Source organism: Rhyacophila brunnea, unplaced genomic scaffold, assembly GCF_057557595.1.
Source record: "Rhyacophila brunnea isolate RB1 unplaced genomic scaffold, BYU_Rbru_1.0 scaffold_23, whole genome shotgun sequence".
Lineage (NCBI taxonomy): Eukaryota > Metazoa > Arthropoda > Insecta > Trichoptera > Rhyacophilidae > Rhyacophila > Rhyacophila brunnea.
The window spans coordinates 8239555-8256223 of record NW_028232893.1 but is presented as its reverse complement, the minus strand read 5'-3'; the positions used below and the strand labels follow the sequence as shown (position 1 = coordinate 8256223).

The window sequence follows — 16669 nt, the reverse complement described above, 5'->3', positions numbered from 1 at the left end:
ATTCCTATACCGCCTCGCCGCATCCAAATATCTATACGTTTCGAGATGTTACGTGGACTGTCGCTAGGTAGATGTGCGCGATCTTCATATGGAGAAGAAGGTTCCTGTTCCTGGCTTTGCGGCAGACGAGGCGAGCTTATATGTGAGAGCTTACAGATGCGACAACATTATTCGTGTTGAGAATATGTGTTTTTTTTCAATTATCCTCAATTTTTATTGATTTATCGATATTTCTAAAACCATTAGTGAGATAAAAATCGACTGCCATTTTCCAAGATGGCGGCATGTACGAGACACGAAACGCGACTGTTGATTTGTGGTAGGTATGTTATTAACTTATTATCGGGCACTAGTAGGTACTATGCATAATATGTAAAGTCTTCCCTTTAGGATAATTTAATTCCTCGTAAGGGGTTATAATATTCTTCTAATATGACTATTATTTATTACAATTACACAACTGCTAGGGAGTTGGTTAACCTAACATATTGCAATTCAAGGCCAGAGATTTTCCTAGTCAAAGTGCAGCTGAGGCAGACTGAGAATGTCATCCACTTTCATTTTTAGTCTTGAATTGTATGCAAATTTCTTAGGTGCATACATACGAGGGTGGGTCAATAAGTCCTTAGAAAAGCCGACAGGTGGCGCGACTAGTACTGTAAGCGGTTTGTTTTCATGCAGCGGCACTACCGATTTAGTATGCTGCGAAGTTTCAATCAGATTGGTCGGGTTGTTGTTTTTTATTTTCGTACATTTAAAAAAAAAATTTGCTTGTTTACAAAAATGGAGAAAATTGAGTTTAGAGCTGTTATTAAACATTTTAATATAAAAGGGTTAACAGCAAAGGAAATAAAAAATGAGTTGGATTTAGTTCACGGCATATCTGCTCCTTCACTTGCAACTATTTATAACTGGTTAAATGAATTTAAACGTGGTCGTACATCAACAAAGGATGAACCACGCTCAGGACGTCCTGTAGAGGTGACTACACCAGAAATGATCAATAAAATCCACGATATGGTGTTAAGTGACCGAAGATTAAAGTTGAGTGAGATAATTGAGGTTACAGGGATCTCAAAAGGTAGCGTCATTTCTATTTTACATGACAAATTGGGCATGAAAAAAGTTTCTGCAAGATGGGTGCCGCGTTTGCTCACAGTCGACAATAAACGCAATAGGGTGGTGGCCTCTAAAGCCCTGTTGTCGCTCATGCAACGCAATCCGGATGAATTTTTTCGTCGCTTTGTGACTGTAGATGAAACATGGATACACCACTATACTCCCGAGACGAAAGAACAGTCAAAGCAGTGGATTGCGAAAGGCGAACCATGTCCAAAGAAGGCGAAAACCGTAAAATCAGCTGGTAAGGTTATGGCTACTGTATTTTGGGATGCACGTGGAATTATTTTCGTTGACTATTTGGAAAAAGGAAAAACAATAACAGGGGATTATTATGCATTTTTATTGGACCAGCTAAAAAACGAAATTGAAGAAAAACGGCCTCATTTAAACAGGAAAAAAATCCTCTTTCATCAGGACAATGCCCGTGTTCACACATGTTTACGATCAATGGCTAAAATTGAAGAATTGAAGTTCGAATTGGTCGACCACCCACCGTATTCGCCAGATTTAGCCCCCAGTAACTTTTTCCTTTTCCCAAACTTAAAAAAATGGCTAAGTGGACAACGTTTTTTTTCAAATGAAGAAGTCGTCGATCAGACAAATGCTTATTTTGAGGACCTTCCGAAAACTTATTTTTCTGACGGTTTAAAAAAAATTGAGAAACGTCTAACCAAGTGTATTGAGCTCCAAGGAGATTATGTTGAGAAATAAAAAAAAAATACAAAAATAAAAACTGTTTTAATGCTTTTTTCTAAGGAATTATTGACCCACCCTCGTATCTACTATCTACCCATTTTAATATTTATTTTCGGCTATCTTAAAAATGCATCAAAAATTATCACACACATTATTTACTGAATATTAGATTATTTCCACGAAACATACAACTCAAACAGCTGTGTTTTTAAGTGCATGCAGGTAGCTATGAGGCTCCGGTAGTTTTGGAGACCCATTGTGAAGAGTTTGCCTCCGCGATTAATTGCCATTGAGTATTACAATAGACAAATAGGATGGGTTGACGGGATTTTTTATAAACGCGTTTTTGCGATTTGACTCGCGCGTAAAAACTCGCGCATTCCAGGTACATACGACCTCATTGAGACGTCCACATATACCTTCCGCGTATCGCGACGAGACGAGTCATCTGGACAAGCGCTAAGATATTCATATTAAATGTGTTCTTTCATTTTCCACCCTAAGCAATGCTTTGCCCGCCTACCCCACGTGACGTCACTGTCCGAGGCATCAAAAAATTCACGACTAAATGAGCTAGCCGTGTCCAACGTATAGGTTTTAGAGTCCTGAAAGTTTTTTTTTATCCAAAGGCGTCTAGTTTCGATTCGTAATATCACTGTGAAAATTGTGTGTTTTAAGTTTTAAGTAAACACACCCCTGAATATCATTCTTACATATTATTGATGTGTTATAACAGCTGTTGAAAAAACTTATAAATAATGTTAAAGACAACCTTGTCATATTGATGTTTTAATAGTGATTTATAGCAACACTGTCATCGTAAAAATATGTCATAGAAATTTGTTTCTTTGCAAAATAATATTCGTTCTAATATGGGTTAACGCACTTGACAAAAAAGCAACACGGCCGTATTTTTAGCAGCTGTTGAAATAATGTGTACATACAAAATCTTTTATGCTGGTAAAAATATTTTTGCTTATTAGTGTTGTTTGTCATTTTCATTATGGTTACTTGGTAAATAATTATATATATATATTTTAAATCAATAGCCATTGACAAAATAATAATCTTGTTTGCGTTGCAATTTCGCAATTTTGACCACGTAGGTACCTACTTATATTAATGTTTGATCCATTGATTTACTATATACTTATAGGAATAGGCTTTAGCTAAATTCACGTAGATTTTATGCATACAGATTCTGATTGTTTGAAAGTATTTGGAGCCATTCATTGGTCGGCATATTGGTATGAAGCCAATGAGGTATTGCCTGATTAGTATAGAGTGGTTTTCAACCAATAAGATTTTTTATCGGGTTTGCCCAAACTTACGGTGGGCCAATGTACGATTTTCGTTACCAAGAACGTCTCCATAAGCGCAGCGACAAAATCAAATCTCATTGGTTTGAGCATTTAGGTCTAGAGCTTGTGACTTCTCGACTTAATTTCTAGAATTCTCGAAAATATCATTCATGATTTCTCGATAATTCTCAATCACAGTCTCTACTTTAGCCGTCGTGGCTTAAAATCATACGGTATATAATAGAGTTGGCTAAAATCCCGAATTAAAAATGGGTAGGGCAGGTTGCTCGAAGAAGAGACAAACGCTGGACAAACCAAGTCATGTATTGTTTGTTACCCAAGAGGGTAGACAAACATAGAGGTCGCTAGGTCAACGAAATAAATAAGTTATGTGGAAGCACGTAGCGATGCGCAACGCTCATGGACGATAGTAATGGAATTTGCTTGGAGACACTTCATCTAGCAGCGGATAGATCGAGGTTGATGATGTTATAATAAACGTACATCGCGACAATGCAACAGGTAGACGTTACATGAGTATTATTATAGCTTGTCGCATAGTAAAATAATATTATTTTGATACCGGCAGGATGGTGTCACTACGTTTACCCACTTCTCGCAATATGCCGGCAGCGGCGTGTCACTTTGACAGCTATGCAAACACATTGTAAACAAACCTAACCTAACACGACGATGAATGGCGATGTCAACTTCGATGGATAAGATAATATAGTATATAACGGACACATGAACATAACGAGTAGGTATGTGAGTATGACATTTCGAAAATAGAATACGTCATATTACATACGTTCTTTTCAAGGACAAGATACTGAATTATTGTACAAGTATGCATTGTGATTTATGAAAGACATATTTAGATGACTGGCAATTTTTAAATGATGTATTCGGAGTTACCTACATGGAATTCATTGCATGTTGCATTTCAAAATTCGAACGTTTATACAGTTTGTACCATTATATTCCATGTCCGGTCTTTGGTTTGAGTTGAGCATATGGACACCAAGAATCATTGTCAGTCGTGCATTTTTCCCAGGCCATACCAGCACACCATGTGGATGGTATTTAGCTGCACTATCAATATGTTAAGATGTCTCATACATAGTCCACCCCAAGCCCAAGGAAATAATTGGAACTGAAATATCTAACGGGTGTGGAGTAACTGGCAATCGATATCGAGTGGAGAAGAACATAGAATAAGCTTAAACAAGTGTGAAGAGTACGCTTGTCCTTTGTTCTGACAACTGCCCTCGGTTTATGCACTTACTCTCATTCAATTTTGGTGTATTTGAAAGTTGCAACACACTATTGCACGTCTATAATGTGTGTTTCATTTTCGTAGGACACTCACACATAATATATAATATATAGTTATAACCTATCGGAATTATGTTTATTAAGCTGATATGTTGTCCACCCTCTTGTCATTTCATTTAAACTCTTAGCATGTGCAATAAACATATATTTTCGAAGCTCGTTATTGGTTTGATATGAGCCTTCATAAAGTGCATCATCACCAGATTACAAGCGTCATTCTGTTGTAATCGAGTGCAGCCGTGATTCCCAGACATTCCGCATCGAGTCGAATGTTGCTCCAGCTATTCATAGAGATTGCCATATGATGTGATATGTACACCCAGGCATTTACATCTGTCAAAAATCAGAGGGAAATCAGTATCGAGACATATGTTATTGCACTATAATTGTTCGAACTAGCACGACATAACATTATTATGCACCCTATCGATTATCTCTTGAATGCCCCTATATAAACATGTATATACAATTACTCTTTATAACTGATACAAATCATTGAATGTACCTACTATCATTTCCCCCCATTTTCGAAAGTGAAAAACAAGCTGTCACTTTTATTTTTAGTATGGTTTTTCGTCTGGATTTTAGGATTTGGAGGTGAACAAATAACACACCGGAATTGTTTTGGAAACGGCAAAGTATATTTAAGTTAATATTATATAATAGTTACATTTTTAATAATTTATTTTACGGAGGACGAAATGTACGTGTTCGCGATTTGGCTGATGCAGCGTTCTGCCCGCCATCTTGTGTTTTGCTTTCAACGAAAGCGTTGCAATATTTTCAACGGTCATAATCTACGGCATTGCCGGCTCGGCTCTATTATTATTATTTATTTTCGTAATCAGCGCTTTACTATTTGTTGGATTTGATACCGACTCGGGCCTCTCCAAATACACAGAGACATCCCCAAATGGGGACAATACGGGGGTGTAACACTACATATAGACTAATTTATTATGACAGATTTGCAGTATACTCATAACAGTCATAACATAAAGCAATAACTATTATTTTCCTATAGAATTCTCGTAAGTATAAATTTTATTACATGCATTAACATTTTATAATAATTATTGTAATGCCATTTTGACTTAATAAAAGAACTGCTTTCTACAATAAAATTACTGTTGACAAATTAACATTTTGTGGTATTTTAAATCGTTTTGTTTATTTTATTCTAAATTGTAAACCGGTAATACAAAATACATTTAATTGAATTCATTTTGTATTGCCAGGTGGCTTCTATAGAAATTGGTGATTCTGACAATCAAAAATAAGTTAATTGTTGAGTCGTAATATCAATTATTTTGAAATATTTTTTTTATTGTACTTAATTTGACATGTTAATGTATAACATAATATGCTTATCAAGATAATATTTTTAAAACAATTAATTCCCATTATTAAATTTATTTAATACTAATTTCTCTGCTGTATAAATATTTATTTATCTATTTATTTTCATATTCAACAGCAGTATCTGTATTTATTGTCTAAGAACAGCAGTGTTTTTCTTTTTTTTATGTTCCTTGCAACACAACACTGTTCATTATTATTGTACATAATATATTAAAAATGGAATAGTATGTACCTAGTAGGTATGTCTTTATAAAACATTTACGACTTTTTTACGACATTTACGAAAGTCACTACAAGGTGTAGAGGTGTTCAAATTATGAACGAAATACAAACCTTCGTAAGATGTTTGTAAATTGTGGGGCACACCTTCTGTGGATATGACACTCATCCATATGTAGGTAAAATAAAGGATAAAACGAAACTAAATTGACAAGTAATACAATTTATTATTATTATTTTCTGCTACGGTTTTTTCAGCGACCTTGGCATTTTGGGGTAAAGAAATGTATCGCATAACAGAACACAGACAATGAGAGCCTTCGCGAACACGCGTAATCCGGTTAGTCTAGTAATAATCCGCTCCGCCTGGCGCCACATGTCTTATTTTCGAAATAAGAAATGTAATTCTATTCCATCGGATTTAAATTACCCGGTGACGGAAATGGCACATGACCGTTTCCGCTCCGAGACGGCGGAGCATACGTAACTGTGGAACTCCGCAGTGCGGACTTACCTTGACTTAGTTTTACAGGGGTTGTTTGTTACCCATTCGCGAAACCTATCGAATCGAAACCCCCTGCTCTGAATCCAAAAACACATATTGTATTCATTATAAAATAGGTACATCACTTCAAGATTACTCATGAATTACATTCTATTTACTTATTATACGAAAATATAGGATATATCTTCATCTCATTCTGCGCAGATGGCATCTGATGACATCGTTATAAACACGGGCTCTACAATCTCTTTGATGAGCCAGACGTCGTCAGATTTACCAAAACCCGACTTCATTGATGGACCGGCCACGTGACACGTATGGATTAACAACTAAAACGGACTACCTACAAGAGGATCATGATTTAGATAGTTTGATTGGGCCTAAAAAGAGACTTACGAGTGCTTGGGGCGGCCAAGGTCCACTCTGGGCTGTAGTGTCAAAAATTAAACCTTTTTACTCTAGTATTTGCGAACTCCAGCGGAATCACCAGAGTGACCCGCCCCTGGTTGGAGACCACTGGTTTGATAAATGGTTTTAGACAATATTATACAGGTATAATATAGTAATATTTCTTATATCGTATGTGCAGCAGTAATAATTATTAACTTTGGGGCTTGTTGAACCGAATTTCAATTAGTAGTAGGCAATATGGATTATTGGTTTTGCTCCATGGCTCACATATGAAAATAATATGCAAATCGTATTGTTAATTTTTCCATATTAGTAATTATTATGATTCATTTCGTTCATAAATTGTATTCACCAATTAATTGAAACATCTAATCTAGTGCCTGACTGCGATTAAAAACTCTGTATTTTATTTCGTCTCGCGTGAGATTAAACTGGAAAAACTCCATCTTGCGAAGACGTTCTCGTTGTTAGGGTTGCTCTTAATTCGAATTTTTAGTACTTTTCGAATTTTATGAATTTTCAATTTCGAATCGAGGATATTGAAGACGACTTCATGAATATTTACTTTACTAATTGTCAGTAGTTGGGATTAATAATAGATAGATAGAGCGTTTCGGACTTCGTATTTGACGACACCTATCTATATGGGAGCTGGTTTGAATCAAAATGTCTCAATAAAACAATACGTCAGGTTGATATGTTAACATATATTTGTAGTCTGGATTCTACAGCAAGAACCTAATGGATTGGTTGATTGGCCAACAGCCATTTCTCATAAAACAAATGTTGCCTGTAATTACCTCGAATCTGCTTTGGAGGCCCATGTACACGGTTTACCGCCGCGGATAACTAACACGCGTGGATAGATTTACAAGATTATTACAAAAACTATTACATACTATATTTTGATATTTATGAAAATTATTCTTCACTATTTCATTACATTACAATTATAATTTCTACATCAATAACATTATTTTGATGATGCGGATTAGAGGTTCCCTTTACAATTTTGAATAATTAATAATTTAAATATAACTGCGCATCTATTCTATAGACACGAGGCTGCTATCGGCGGCTATCGAGAGTAGTTTATCATATTTATGTGTTGAGGTGTTATAATTTTACAATAAGTTAGTTGTAATTGTTAGATTAAGTGCTATGTTTTAACATCACCTCTATTGGCTGTCTTAACTTTTCGAGCGAGATAGACAGTTTTGACAGTTTAAACGACTAATTTATTGTAAGAATTATAATACTCAATACGTAAATATGATAAACTACCCTCGATAGCAGCCTTGTATATATAAATAGATGCGCTGGACCAGTTTCGTCCGCCTCAGAGGGACATTTTATATTTAATAAAAGCAGAATCAGTACTATAAAATTTGCGATTGATTTAAATTGATAATACAATGCATTTCCACCATGAATGTCAGTTAACACAATAAAAGATGTTTTTCTTTTGATCGATTTCTGAATAATGCAGCAACAATAAAGTAAACAAGTTGTGATATGATAAAAGAAACCCTTCAGTTGAAATAATTATAGCTTTAAATTCTAATGGATTCAAGCTCTGTACTATTATTCCATTTAAATAGTACAGAGCTTGAATCCATTAGAATTTAAATTCAAATTCCATCAAGTACCTTCGGTCGAAAGTATTAATACTATCATCAAATTATAGCTTTGTTTTTCGTCTGCTGGCAATATATTGATCGGGACAGGTGGACGGACGATCATGTCTCCTGTGTTACAAATTAATAATAAATGTTCATTTTTCGATTTTCAATTCTGTATTTTTTGACCGAATCCCGATCCGATGCGTGTTCGATGAATGTCAAAATACCGGATCTTGCGAGACGAGACCCCTGTACCTGCGAACAGTGTTCATTTATGCAACGGGCGCCGTCTTGCCCCTCGCAGACTTTCCGCTCTGATTGCCGCGGCAATTTGCAATTTTTTTAATAATAAATTTATTCCCCTGTGCAACAGCATAATGGCAGTTGGGCAATGCGAATAATAAATTCCCTATTTCATTGTTATTTTGATTTTCTTGAACGAGGCTGAATCGGTGTTGCCATCGCGAATGTACTGTGACGTTCTAGATAGGCGACTGCATGGCCTTTTGCTTTTTATTGTGTGTGTTCTTTTTAATATATTATTTTCTGAATATACATAATTTGAAAACATCTCATGCATATACACACTAGAAAAAATCATTTTGTAGGAAAAATTCGATAAGCATTTCATGTAACCGCTACTAGCTTAATTCGTCGTAATTTAGTAAGATAGCCGTAGCTTAATTGGAAAAGCATACTGGCGCGAATCCAGCAGATACAGGTGTCGTATTTTTTCTACAAAAGGATTTTTTCTAGTGTGTAATAAATCTTGTGTGTTCTTCATTGAATAAAAGAAATAGTTTATTACATTAATTTCTTTTGTACACGTGCCTTGTGAGAATTTCGCAATGGCATAATCACAGTATTACAATATGTATCTGTCTGTCTGTAACGCATGAGAAAAAACATTGTGCAGATGTGTAGGAGAGAGCGAGACAGGGAGAAGACGTATTTTAAAAGAGTCAAGGTGAGAGAAAACGTGCACATGAAAGCATGTTCTAAATTTGAAAATAAACTGACACGAAAATGAAAGGGAATCGTTTATTTTAACTAGGTCGTAAAAAAACAAATGATAATATGATACTGTCATAACAGTTTGACAGATGCTACAGTGCACTACTACCATAACGCCACATCCAAGAATGTTGACAGGTGGCACTGCCATTTTTTTTTTTTTGTGATTATAACGTTGAAGACAACTTTTTTCTAACTAGACCCAGCGATGGGCAACCTGCGGACCCGGAAATATTTTTTTATAATACTTATGTCGACGTATGAATAAGGGTTTATTATTTTGTAAAAATAATCTAATCAAATAATTAATTACACGTTTTTGGTATTTATTTTCCAAAGTTGCCCATCACTGAATTAGACAGAGCCTAAATATGATATGAATGAAGGCTACTAAATTTTCAATATTTCAATTATTTGCAAGTCATTTCGCATTGCATTTGTAGCAATAATAGCATTTATTGCTGTGGTATTTATTTACCAGATCTACACTAAGATAAAAACGCCTTACATTAATTATATAGCAAGCATAAAAGCTTTAGGTACCTACCTATAACATTATTTAGATTATTTAAATAAACTATCACAAATAACAGTCTCTAATCTAGTATAACAGAATGTCAAAATCAGCCACTACACTTAATTGCGCCAACCCATTAAATACTTATAAAATTTTCTAAGGCTCTGGAATCTTCGTTACCATACAGAATCATCATAATACGACTACTTACCTCTAGCTCTAGATATAGTCAAAACTGGGACCAGATTTACAGATTTTATATTTTTTCTTGTTATATGATAATTATCTCACCGACATGCTCAGTGCACCTCAATCCTTAAATTGTGACATGAAATTAACCAAATCATTCTCTTCTTCTTTCCAGATAGCAGCCATGTCAACACCGTCCAGAGCGTCAACCAACGGGTCTCCCGCGGCGCCTAGTCTGGCGCCCAACGTGGGGCTGCCATCTTCAGCCTCAGCAATCTCACTCACATCCTCACTACTCATGAGTGAGTGTGGGGGCCCTCCATCCATCGTCGCCCAGCCTCTGGAGAACCAACCAAGACCCGCGTCTCCACCCCAGGATCACAACTCACTTTGCCATCTAAGAGCGGCAGAGTTGTTCCCCAAGAAAGAGCTGGAAGCAGAAGAGCCGTGTCTGGCGGTCCCTTTTGTGCCTATATGCGGGGAAGCTGTTCAGGTAGATAAAGCAATTTTATTTGTCTATTTTTTCACTGCTGGAAATCAATCGGCGTATGAATACTTACACGAAGAGGCATAGCGGGGGCAGAAAGGATCCAGGCATTTCAATTTGTCACCATTTAGCACGCACCTCCCCTCTCTCCAACTGCCGCGCTTCTTCTAGTTAATACTCTTATGCCGGTGGGTCTGTCTTCATAAATGGAATAGAACATAGCCTTCTCTCTCCCAACTGACATCACCAATGGCAGGTTGGTTACATCCTGGGAGAAAAAACAACTGATTATGCGGCGTGGTTTTGGTTTCAACAATGTTTTGAGCATTTGTGGAGTATCTTTCAACATAAATTGTTTCAGTACAGGGGTCGTAGATCACTTTATGTTTAGGTTAGGGATTACAATACCGAATGAATACCGATATTTCGGTATTTCTTATTGAATACCTACCAGTATTCGTCAAGACATAATACAGAAAAAAGAAGTACATAAATAACAGCAGATAAACATAACTATTGAAATATATTTAAAACATTATTTTATAGCAACCTAAAGTACCTACCTACATTTATTATGTTGACCTTTGTAAATATGTATAGATCATAATATTTTAGAACTGCTAATTTTTACAAATATTATAAGTCCCGGGTACAGAAAAATCTCTGAAATTCAACATTCGTTGGATGTTCTATAAACGTTGTATCAATAGTTATAGAATAATTGGAAATATTTGCCATGAATGTTTTCTTTTTCGAAATATGTTAATTTATCTCCACAATTCTTTATTTAGTATATTTGAGGGATTTTGTTTTAATTTTATTTAACTTTTGTTGGTTTCCAGTTAGTATATTTGCGTTTTGGCAGCATACAACTTAATTTAACATACAATACAGTAGTAAGTAATGAAAAAATAATATTATACGTGTACCGAAAATATCGGTATTTTGGATTTTTAAATTTTAATTTAAAAAAAAACTGTCAATACAAACCTCCACTCTGCGGAGGTCCATATGATTTTATTAGGATCGGACATCCCAAAATCCAGGTTGTGTTTTTTTTTTAAATTTTACGTCTGAAAATAATTGTCAAGACATATATCAGTTTTAAAAAAATCAGGTTGATTGGCCTCTGAAATTTGAGATTGAGGTTCATACGCAATCTTGGGCAGTCATTCTCCACTTTAAACTTCAATAATTCTTTCGCATGCCAGCAGAATTTTTCAATTACGGCAGGTTTTGTGATTTTTGCCACCGCTGCCATAGTACAAAGAAGCCTGGATGTTTTTTTTTTTTTCGACCATGTCCTATCCTAATAAGATCATTCATATGGGCCTCCACAGGGTGGAGGTTTGTATTAACACATTTTGTATTTACAAGAAATGGATGTCAGTCACTTGCTCAACCTATTATGTCCATACTCCTACTCATACACAAATTGAAAAACAACATGTGTACTGGCCAGGTCCAGGATTCGAACCTGGGACCCACGACACTATACGCCAGTGCTTAAGCCACGCGGCTATCGTGGGTTTACCCATACATATTGAACTCCATTTGGGGAAATTGTTCAGAAAGGAAAAAAAAACAATAATTTCACTGTGGAGCGGAATTTAACGATTCCATAAGGCAGATGGAAATTTTTTTTTACAATTAAGATGCATTATGAATTAATACACTATTTTAGCTTCTCTTTTATATATTATAAAGAAAATGTATTTAAAGAGTGGGTTGTTCCATTTATGATATTGGAAATTTGCCACCTGCAGTTAGTTGGCTGTTTTGTTTGAAGAATGATAACGCAATATTTACTGGTAATTTGAATTTTTGTGTGAGCATAGAAAACATGCTTTATAACAAAATGCCATCAAAAATTCACTTTTGGTCAAAAGTGCAGTTGGCTGGTTTGCGGATTAAGCAGTTGATAATTTATACATTATTTTTGTGTTGGTTACAAAAATTCACTCGACAAAGTAAAACATCTAGAAATTTATTACACCAACACAACTTATAGCTAACCTGTATCTAAACGAAATCAGTGAGGGGACATCATTTTGTCACTGGTGTCCTACAAGAGTGTACGCTGTCACCTATACTGTTTAACTTGTTCTAAAGCTATTAGACTGTAATGTTGTCGATTTGCAGTATCTGGGCCGCACCCAAGATGGCGTCCTAGCCCTCTCGAACTACAGGGTGTACCACCGAGGGGCGCAGGGTGCCGCCACCATCATCCCCCTCATGCTGGTGGAGAGCGCCGACATCAGAGACATTTTTTATCTTCACATCATGTGTAAAGACGCTAGGAGCTTAAGGTCAGTCACGTTGCTTCCATTTTTAACTGTAACATTGCCGCGATCCAGTATATTTCAAAGCCTTTGGGTAAAATTTTTGAAACACTGATATAATGACACAAATCACTATTAGCTATTTAACCGTCGAATAGGGAATGGAATCATTGATATCACGTACACACATAAAGATTTGTACGAAACTCCAACATGGCGGATTGCTGTCGAAGTGACAGCCATGGGTTCATTGTCAGCATTCGCCGCTTAAATTAAGAATCTTTTTGATTTTGCACAGTAATTGATTCTGTTGTCATGTCGCGTGCGTGACTTTCTGCAGCAGTGTTAACTCATGCCAACCAATGTTCTACCATGAAAATGGATTTTTATAAATTTTGAACTTTATTTTGTTTTTAAAAACATTGTTAGTTAAATATAATTAAAAACAGGTATGTAAACTAACTAATATGTAATTTGTTTTGCATGTGACCTTATTTAATATGAATTTTGTTTTCAGATGCACATTTGCGAGCGGGGAGCGCTGTGCAGAATGGCTCCGGCGCATCGAGACAGCCATCCAGCCCCCGTCGCAACTTGAGGAGCTATTTGCCTTCCCTTACCACGCGTGGGCTGCCGAGCCTGGAGGAGCCGAAGTCGCCAGGAGACTGTTCGCACAGCTGAATCAAGATCCTCTTGCCGATTTTAAGAGAGAGGTAATGTTTTATTTTATTCAATCGTCGGTGTTTACTCTGTCACTTTTGAAGTAAAATTTTTTTAGTCATCGTAAATGAAATTTGAAAAATAAAGTGTTGGCAGCAATCAGGACTTTTAAACCTTTCAATTAACAGGCATGTACGATGCCAATTACGCTATTCTGGTCATCGCGAGATTGATAGTTTTTATAAACTGTTCTCAAAAATTCACATTTGGAATTAATAGCATGCTTCAATACAATCAATCGAATGGTTGGTAGTTCGAAGCTGACCATGAATATCTACCATGGTCATATTTTGTTTTCAGAATCGGTTATGACGATTTTTAGTCATTGCATATCAGCCATATTCATTTTAATCATTGCAATTCCTCTAGGGTGCGCATAAGAATATTTCACTTTAATAAGAACACCAAACATTTACGACGTTTCATTAGTAAGTCGATGGGCGAGATGTTAATATCGAATTATCTCTCGACCATGACAAATTCAACCAATTATTTCTTATATTTCCACATCGTGATAAAACATTTTAATTTGTCTTTTTAGGTTTCCCGTCTCCAGTTTGACCTGCACGGAGCGTGGAGGGTGTCGTGTGCGAATTCCGAATTCCGACTGTGCCCCTCCTACCCGCCTCTTCTTCTGGTTCCCGCCTGCGTTTCCGACGATGAACTGGAAACTGTTGCCAAGTTCAGGAGCTCCAGAAGAATACCGGCCGTTGTGTGGAGGCAAGATATCAATATTATCAACCGATTATATTTAGGAAACAATAAAGCTTTTATATACTACAACTAGCTGTACATCTATCAGCGAGATCAGCTTTTAAATTTGCCTGCATCATGGTACTATGCAATCCTTTCGAGCCGCAGAAAGACTTGAAAGGTTTATTGTTTTGGGCAGTGTACCAAGTAAAAGAGAACGTCGAGATCATCCAAAATTCCGTAAATCTATGATCACGATCCTCTGACAGTGGCTACGAGGAAGAAGAAAAAGGTTTTTGAAAATCATAAACAACAAACACGTTTAATCAGTTTGTTGGGAAGCTAACTCCTTTACGATGACTGAATGCATTTTGATGTATTTTAATTAACATGCTTGTGAATATTGTCACATAACATGTTGTTTAACTTGCCCACCAAATTAAAACTGTTGGAAGTTTTTTTAGTGCGTGATAGGAAGTATTAAACATATGGGTCGATCGATATATTGAAGAAATAATGTACTTACCGACTGTCGAACAAGAACTTCTTGTCCACGTGTTAGAATCGTGAACTAACAATCCCGTCCAGTGCAGCTAATCACACTTTTCAAATGACGAACGCCCCCAAATGTATCGTTTCAATTTACGCTACCGTGGTGTACGGATCTGTCAATATACATGCTAATACACAGACACTTTATGTTGCTAGCTCAGTAGTGTGGTTATTAAAGATTAAAGTAAAAAAAAATATAAATGCTTGTATTATCAAGATTTTTTCTCGGGATCGGAGCAGGTACACAGTATGTCGACAGTAATTTAAGATGGGATTTTGTGCACTAGCGCAGTTATATATTGTTTCTTGTTTATTGATTACACTTGTGTACAACAGAAAATAGTTTACAGAACATGTTTTATCGTAATCGGAGAGAGTCAGAGTTATTTTTAAACAATCGTGAGTTGGGGGCCAAGGGTCTTCCGTTGAAGCCTATGGTTTGTGTTATCGAACACAATAATTAACAATCACTTGTCGAGAGATACCGCGTGATCGACAGATAGACGCCAAATTAAAATGAGAAAAACTGTCCCGCAAATGTGGCGTTGTACAGACTGTGACTTCGGGTCCGCTTGACAATTTCCGACTGACTATTCAGCGTCAATCGCTGGCGAAGTTTCCCCCTCCTCCCCTTTGTTTTATTTTAAGCCACATGACAACACTATAACTCTCTCCTAAGAATTACACATACGCATTGTATACTCTTAAGAACATTTCCAATCTATCCTTACACACTATTACTTATAATTATTTATACGTAAAATACAGGCTTACATTCTAATTTATATAATTTGGTTACATTAAGGCTATACCTCAGTTGAGGCACGGTCTAAAAAGATTGTGGCTAGGCGATACGCGGATTGCGGGTCGCGGGTGCAAATGACGCATGCCGAACGAAATATAATTTGTCATATAAATCCAACATGCGTCCATTTAATGTTCTGTTTATTGTTCTTTTAGTAACAATAATAATATATTCATTGACATGTTTTCTTTTTCAAATAAATGGGTAACGTTTTTAGTCATCTTTACACGATTTAAGAATTAATACCCCTGTCGCCATCACGATACAAATTGACGTATCCACACCTCGACGTTCTCTCTCCGAATGCCAGCGAGTCCAAAATTTCGTCGCGCCTATAGTTGAAAACTATTTGCCGTTTCACTGATGTATCGTCTTAAGGCCATACGCATTCGTCGTCATTTATACTCCTTACTAGGGCTTTCGTGAAAATAATCGTTTTAACCAATCAAGGAATTTGGGCATACGGTTCGTTTACTCAAGTGACTATTCGATGAGGTTACAATATGCTTAGGTCTTGCAGTTGTTCCATGGAGGACGTTAGTGGAAGACCAACGCCCCAGGGGTGTATCAATACTTTGAAGCTTTTTATAATAAAAATATATCTAAAACGATCAGGAGAGTGATGTTAGAATTATTATTAGTAAACTCTTGATTTATTGCGAAGAAGAAAAAGAGTAGTATCTAAAAGAAGAGCTGATAAATTATTTAAAAAAGGCTCTAGCACCCGTTGCCGCCATAACAAGTACATCACTAGAAGACTTCTACATGTGATTACAGCGACTTACTGTTATCGCCGATTTCTTGTTGTCAGACAATAGTAAATTTTTTTTATAC

At 36.2% G+C, this 16669-nt stretch overlaps 1 protein-coding gene across 2 annotated transcripts in view; it reads left to right on the top strand.

Moving 5' to 3' along the window:
- Positions 1-16669, top strand: part of LOC147069428 (phosphatidylinositol-3,5-bisphosphate 3-phosphatase MTMR3) — a 244537-nt gene that overhangs the window by 199468 nt on the left and 28400 nt on the right. For both annotated transcript variants that reach the window (XM_085950119.1, XM_085950118.1), the window contains exons 2-5: positions 10472-10789; positions 12926-13092; positions 13583-13778; positions 14327-14505. In XM_085950119.1, the coding sequence (XP_085806245.1) occupies positions 10481-10789; positions 12926-13092; positions 13583-13778; positions 14327-14505 (851 nt within the window). In that variant the 5' untranslated portion in view covers positions 10472-10480. The remainder of the gene's footprint in view (positions 1-10471; positions 10790-12925; positions 13093-13582; positions 13779-14326; positions 14506-16669) is intronic.